Source organism: Dromiciops gliroides, chromosome 1 (genome assembly GCF_019393635.1).
Source record: "Dromiciops gliroides isolate mDroGli1 chromosome 1, mDroGli1.pri, whole genome shotgun sequence".
NCBI lineage: Eukaryota > Metazoa > Chordata > Mammalia > Microbiotheria > Microbiotheriidae > Dromiciops > Dromiciops gliroides.
In genome coordinates this window covers 516,384,681-516,392,297 of record NC_057861.1, presented here as the reverse complement: position 1 = coordinate 516,392,297, position 7,617 = coordinate 516,384,681, and the positions used below count along the sequence as shown (strand labels likewise).

Genomic DNA, 7,617 nt, shown 5'->3' with positions numbered 1-7,617 from the left:
CAGTCATAGTCTAAGACCCAAGAGGGAAGCAAGTGAGCACCCAGAAAATTTTGCCCTTTCCAGAGTTATCCAGTATAGTCACAGAATGTTAGACTTTGGGTAGAAGTAATGATGGAACTTTACAGAAAGATGATTCTCTGGAAAGGGATCAATTATTTGCTGTTTCTATGTTCTTCCTCTCTCCAATAAACTTGTTCTTTGTTTAATGTCTTCTTGGCTTCAGTGCCTATAGGAAAGCAGAATCTTTAGACAAAGATAGGCAAAATTCCAGTGTTTTCAGGCATTTACTATGGGTTGGGCCTAAGATATACCATTATAAAGAGAGAAAAATTCCGAAGATTAAAAACAAGTGTGTGTATATTCAGGGTTAATGTATTGAGACATGGATTACATAGGAGGGGGCCTTCTGTAATAATTAATTGGTTGGGGGTGTGTGTGAAACTATCTGTCCTGGCTACATATCAGTACAGTACTCCTGGAAACATTAAAGTCACCAGGAGCCAAGGAAATAATGTATACATTTTGTGTTGTGGGGTTAACAGCCATTACAGCTATTGCATAGATAGGCATTAATCCTCACCAGGTGTTGCTGATTTGTGACAAGGGCACCACAGAAAAGACTTTCCAGGGTTTCTGATAAGATGACCATTGGACATTGTACCTCTGTCTTGTACCTCTTTGTAACATCAAAACAACAAAAGTGTATTAAATAGCATAAAATAATAAATATAGGAGATGAAAGTATGCCTTAGGAAATCTATGAAAAAGAACTAGCACTGAAACAAAAAATTCTTAAAATGCTTCAATTTTATGAATATATATTATAGTATAATAACAATATCAAAAAAGACAAAGCACTCAGAATAGGAGACAGATAATTCAACAATTAGAGCCTTAGAAAAGATCATGGAATAATGACAATAAACTTCAGAGTAGTTTAGAAGCACAATAAATGAATTATAAGGAGATTGGAAAATAGGACAGAAATTAACTCAAGAATTTGAAAAAATAGAATAAGTATTGATAGTTAATTAGATGTGATCATTTGAAGAACGCTTCTATCTTGTCTGGGTTAGTGCTTACTCCTTGCTGAGATACTATATGACCAACATACTTGACCAAAATTATGCATAGGTTCACACTAGCATCCTTAGCCAATCCAATACTTTTTACAGTCTCCCATATTCACTGCATATCATTCCAAAGACCATGGAGTCATACAGGAAAATCAACATTTTTTGCAGGTTAGAACTCCAGCTACTCTATCACCAGATTGAACATGGTAGCATCCCTTAGGTCCCTCAGACATTTGATCAAATTGATCAAATCTAGCTGGATAGAGATAGCTGTCTTCTCTTTGTCTTCCTTTGTCAGTGGAATAGGAGAGTATTCTAAATAAGTCTAAATTGAGAACTCCTCTTGAGAACCACCTCTTGAGCTGCTTAGCAGACAATCTAGAATATTTTGAACTCATAGCATTGTACACTCATTCACTTCGATTACTAGATTATAGAGCTAAAGGGAATCTTTTGGGTCATTTAAGTGTTATATGCTTGTTACAAAAGTATTCTATAAGGTTTTAAACTATATATCATGTGTTCTGAATACATATATCAATCATTTATTTTTTTTTTGGTTAGAAGCAGTTAGCAAATTTATTTGGTGAAAGCAGAGAGCAAGTAGGCCAAAGAGGACACGTGGTGGGGGTTGGAAGGCAGGATGTTGGTAACCCTGACAATGTAGTTAGTTAGTTGATTCAGGGGTGAGAGGATCATTTTTACACTGAGAAAGTTAGGGGATTCTTTGTGGAAAGGGGGCTTTTATTCTCAGCCATTCAGCACCATCCAGACTAGCTCTTCAAAACTGTTGCTGTCCTCATGCCTTGCCACCAACACTTCCACTTCTTCCTCTGTCATCTTCTCACCCAGAGTGATGAAGACGTGCCGTATTTCAGCCCCCATGACTGTGCCATTCCCTTCCTTATCAAACACCCAAAGCCCCTCTACATAGTATTCCTATGTGCCCTGGTCTTTATTCTTTGCTATGGTCTGCAGCATTGGCAGAAAGTGTTCAAAGTCCAGCACCTTCACATTCATTTTATCACTCTTGGGATTCCCTAAGACCTTGAGGACCTCAGCATTGGTGGGGTTCTGGTCCAGGGCCTTTATCACGTCCCCACACTGGCTGTGTAAGATCTTTCCATCCCTCGTTCAGTCAAACAGCTGGAAGCCCTCCTTGAACTCAGCAGTCTGATCCTCCCTGAAGTCACACATCTTGGTCATGCAGCTTGGTTGTAGTGCTGCTGCTGCTGCTGCTGCTGCTGCTGCCCCCACCTCTGCTGCTGCTGCTGCTGTTATATGTAATGGCTCCACCCCATTTTCCTTATTTTTGACAAGGAAGTTTTAAGGTTTTCATATCTCCCCTATAGTGATATGCCCTGTATTTTGTTCATTTGTATGGAGTTTTATTAGTATAATTTCTAAACCATTTTACTGTACCCAGAATGTATGTTTAAAATGGTATTATGTGGGGGATAATTGTTTTAAAGGTGTTCTTCCCACTAACTTTTGGTTCCATGATGATAGCAATTCCCCTAATGTATTCAGCCACAAAATTCTTTTTGATATCTTTATGCTCAAAGTATCTTGCTCCAAAGAAACATCCTGGTCCATTTCCATCTAGCCATTTCTTCATAGCATAGCAAACCTGTTTTTGTGGTGGGTTTTGTTTACTCATTTCTTCAGTCTCTCCACTGGTTTTTATCTTTTCTTGTGAGAATTTCTTTCTTTCTCTTTTTCTCCCCTTTATTGTCCCATTACTTTATTTTATACATTTCTTATTATTCTGAGGCAATGAAGGGGAGCTGGTTTTAGAAATGACCACTCAGCCATCTTGTCCGAGAAGCCTGAATTATTTATTAGACCCTTTTCCTCTATGCCAAAAGAGAGTTTTCTTATGCATTTATTTATTTCATGTTCCAATAGGTGGGGTACTTGCTTAGGTTTTGCTATTTTCCTTTCCTATGAATTTTTCCCCAGTGTAAACTATACTTCATGGGCTGTTATTTGATAAATTATCTCTCCTTCTGCAGAGTTCTCCCTATATGGAAGAAAGAAGTGTAGTTAAAATAAGAGCTTTCTTATTTCTGTCATTTATAAAAACTATGCCCCTGGCATTCTAGTCTTCTGTTCTCTCAATACCTTCCTAGAGTGCCTTTATCTAGGACTTTGCTCATGTTTTTCTCTATCCCTGGAATAACCTCCCAATGTAGAGTCCTAGCTATGAAAATAATACACATGTTTTTAGCTCATTAGGTTTGCCAAGCACTTGACTTATGACAGCTGAGACTCAAATAGGCAAGTAAAGTAACTTTCAAAGTTCAGTAAGGGTCAGAGTAGGAAATGGAATAAAAATCTTACTGAAATCCCACCCAGGAATTTGTTCTAATCCTCATAAACTTTCAAGTAAGAATTATGTATAACAGATAAATTAATCATTTAATGAAGTAATAACATGATGAATTAGTAGAGAAAGAGAATAAGAACTTCTGGTGGCAACTGAAATTCCGAAAGTTAGGAGAATGTGGATCTAGAGAGAAAATTTCCTGACAAATAGGAAGAAAAATGATTGCAGGGATGGAAATAGTTAGAAATGAGTCACACAATTAGTGACAAAGGAAAATTTCTATCATGGTGCAATATTTCTATTCTTTATGTTTCCTTCAGGAATTGATACTTCTAATAGTGAGACTTTCCTGAAAAAAGGGGAGGCAGCCAAGATCTACAGGGTAATAATATTAAAACTGTTTAGAAAAGAGAACCCAAAATAGCTTTAATTCCATGAGGAATACAGAAACTAAAACAATACTAATGAAATATAAAAGTCATAAATAAAAGAATAAAACTCTAGAATAGAAAGAGAAGAGAGTTAATGAATAGAACAAGGGAAAGCAATCATTTACAAAAAAGCCACATGAAATTTTATCAAAAACCCAATAAGCAAAGAAATTGAAAGAAAGAGAAGAAAAATGGATTTTACTTGGCCACTTAACTTAAAAGGAAAAAAGAGAGGGGAAGAATTATAGAACTAACTAAAAGGAAGAAAGAAAAAAGGAACCAATATGGCAAGTAAAACTCCAAAACAAGAAAAGGAATAACAATAGAAAGGAAGAATGGGACTTTAAGGTGAAATGAAATGAGCCTATGAGAATAGGATACTTTAAAGTAGATTAAACAAAAATAACTGGAGATAATAATATACTAAATGTATTAAAGAGAGCCTAATTCAGAAAAAATAGCATTAGATGAATGGAAGAAAATATAAACCTAACTCATAACTTTATATGTGGATGGATGAAATAATAAAAAGAAAAATTGCTGGAGAAACTAGTACTCAAAGACTTATGGTGTCCCCTAAACAATTTTGCTAAAGAATATATAGCACTTCTTAGAACGTTTATATAAGTGGACCATGTATAAGGGCACAGAGATACTGAAAATAAAATGTAAAAAAGGAAGACATATTAAATGCATACTTTATAGACTATAAGTCATCCCTTATCCTTTTTAATTTTACCCCAATATATACCAATTATGTGACATGTTCTTTCTTATTTATATTTTATACTTTTCTATATATTCTTTTTTTTTCAGGGCAATGGGGGTTAAGTGACTTGCCCAGGGTCACACAGTTAGTAAGTGTCAAGTGTCTGAGGCTGGATTTGAACTCAGGTACTCCTGAACCCAGGACCTGTGCTTTATCCACTGCGCCACCTAGCTGCCCTCTATATCTTCTTCTTGTATAAAACCAATGCCCAGCATTCAGGATTCATGGCCCTTTACCATATGGCTCCAACCAACCTTTCTACCTTTTTTTCACATAACCCACATAACCCACTTGATTCCTGTATGTTTCCCAAACTCAAATTCTACCTCCCATATAAGTGAACTTGCACAAGCCATCCCTCACACTTGGAGTCAACTCTTCCCTTATCTGCCCCTCACACAATCCATAATCCAATCAGACATATATACTTGCTGTTCTTTATACACAACATTCCATTTCCCACCTCCCAGCCTTTATACAGGCTTTCCCCACAATACCTCTCCTCACTTCTATGTCTTTGAATTCATAGTTTTCTTCAAGGCTCAGCTCAAGAAAAAACTATTTTATGAGTCCTTTCTTAATTCCCCAGTTGCTAGTGTCTCTCCTCCATATGCTGTATATACTTGCCCATAAACAGGTTGTATCTCCATCATAGAATATGAGCTCCATGAGGTGGAGGGTCTGTCTCACTTTTATATTGGTACCCAAGGACCTAACACAGTATCTAGTGGGTCTTTAAAATGTGTGTTCATTGATTGAGTATACCTTTCAGAATTCCCACCCCTTTCAATCTTTGTCTTCCTTAAAGGCTCAGAACCTACCTTTATTGTTATTAATTCTCTTGTCCTTCTCAGAATTCCTTGAATTTCATTATCCATGTAAATTTATAAGTCTATCTCATGTCCCCTTATTAGTATGTAAGATCCTTGAGAGCAAGAGCTTTATTTTTGCTTTTGTATACTCAGTGCCTAGCACATTGCTTTGTACTGTGAGATTTAAAATTGGATATTAGATCATAAATCTCCCCTACTTAACCTTTCCCTTAATTTATCTCCCAAACTAGTAAATGGAAGCAGCTTTTGGTTTTCTAGATAGACCTTTTTATTTATAGTTATGATAGTCACAAGGTGATGTTGGTTAGAAGGATAGGAAAGTAGAAACACAATACAAATCGTCTTAAGTCTAAGCTTAGTCTATATTCCTTATAACAACTCACCAAACCGACAAGGCCACCTTTGGAGAGAGAATCTGTTCCGCGCCGTCAGGAGTCCTGCCAAGCAGGCAAAAGGGCTCCTCCCCTTCTCTCCACCCCGGAAGTCCCAAAAAACCCCCGCAGGCAGTCTGACATGCGCAGCAGGCGCACTGTACCTGGCAGGCAGTCTGACATGCGCAGCAGGCGGACTGTACCCGGCAGGCAGTCTGACATGCGCAGCAGGCAGACTGTTCATCTCCTCCCCAAAAGGGTGGTCCTTGAAAAACTGGCGTCTTTCAGTTATCCTAACCGACTGTTAAAAACTTTCATATTTTACCACATTTCCCCCCTTTGCTTCCTCAAGAAACGGAATGTTTCCTTGATGGAACAGTAAAAAGAACATAATAACTTTTGCTGACTATGGCCTCTGCTTCTGCTGTTGTCCGACTTGCCGGCCTGCGTGGTCGGGAGCTTGAACCTGGAGGAGCTGAATGAGATGCGATACGGCATCGAGATCTTGCCGCGGCCTGTCATCGGGGGGCAGAGCCAGTCTTCTGAGGTCGTGATTGTCTCCTCCAAGTACAAACAGCGATACGAATGCCGTTTACCAGCTGGAGCCATTCACTTCCAGAGGGAGCATGAAGAGGAGGCCCCTCCTTATAAAGGGCCTGGAGTCCCTGAGTTGCTGAACCCAATGAGAGATGCACCCTGTCTAGTGAAAACCAAGGACTGGTGGACATATGAATTTTGTTATGGACGCCACATACAACAATACCACATGGAAGATTCAGAGATCAAAGGTTCTGTTCTCTATCTTGGATATTACCAATCTTCCTTCAACTGGGATGATGAGACTGCCAAGGCCTCCAAGCAACACCGCCTAAAACGCTACCACAGTCAGATCTATGGAAATGGCTCCAAGTGTGACCTGAATGGTCGACCCAGAGAGACTGAGGTCCGGTTTCTGTGTGATGAAGGTTCAGATGCTTCAGGTGACTACATTGATCGGGTAGATGAGCCTCAGTCATGTTCTTATGTGCTGACTATTCGGACCCCTCGACTCTGCTCCCATCCTCTTCTTCGGCCTCCTCCCAGTGCTGCCCCCCAAGCCATCCGATGCCATCCAATCACAAGAGGAATACATGCAAGAGCAGACACTGAACTGTCACATGAGGGGAGACATGCATGAAGTCAAGGTATGGCCGAGGGAACGGCTTTTGACTAATGTTGAGGTTGGATTCTCTTGGTTTAATATTTTATTTTATTTTTCCCCACAATATTGTACAGATGGCTGGAAGTATTCATCCCACCCATCTCACTTCTATACCTGGCTTCTATGCTCCCTCCTATATGCCTGATGCCATGGACATCTCAATCCCATGCATCTGATTAAGTCTGACTCAGTTTCTTCCAATATGTTCGGTGGCATGGACATATATTCCATCCACCTATTTTAAGCCTGGCATACTGCATGGACAGTATATATTGCTCAAGTGTGGGAATGCTCATATCCCATCATTTCTCTGTTCTTTTATGGTAACCCCCATAATTATCTCAGATGTCATGATAAATAACAGTGTTGAATTTGGCCTTGACATCTGTTACCAATTATATTAGATTTGTAATTTCTCATAATGGCATGAGGATAATTAGGCAGATGATGCAAAAAGTGATGAAACAAAGATAAAAAATTATTTTTAAAAATTAATATCGCAGCAATTGTCTTCTCAATTACTCTCCATAAGGGGGGACTATAATAATAATGTAATTTTAAAGAATGGTTCAATTTTTGTTTTATTGTATGTTTCACGTGTTAACAA

General features: G+C 38.6%; 1 protein-coding gene across 1 annotated transcript; it reads left to right on the top strand.

Annotated features, from left to right (window-relative positions):
- Positions 1-6,217: 6,217 nt before the first annotated feature.
- LOC122751073 (protein OS-9-like) lies at positions 6,218-6,923 on the top strand (the record flags this gene model as incomplete). Its single annotated transcript, XM_043998011.1, has 1 exon — positions 6,218-6,923. A coding segment is annotated over exon 1 (630 nt), but the record flags the coding sequence as incomplete, so codon positions are not given.
- Between the last annotated feature and the right edge of the window lie 694 nt (positions 6,924-7,617).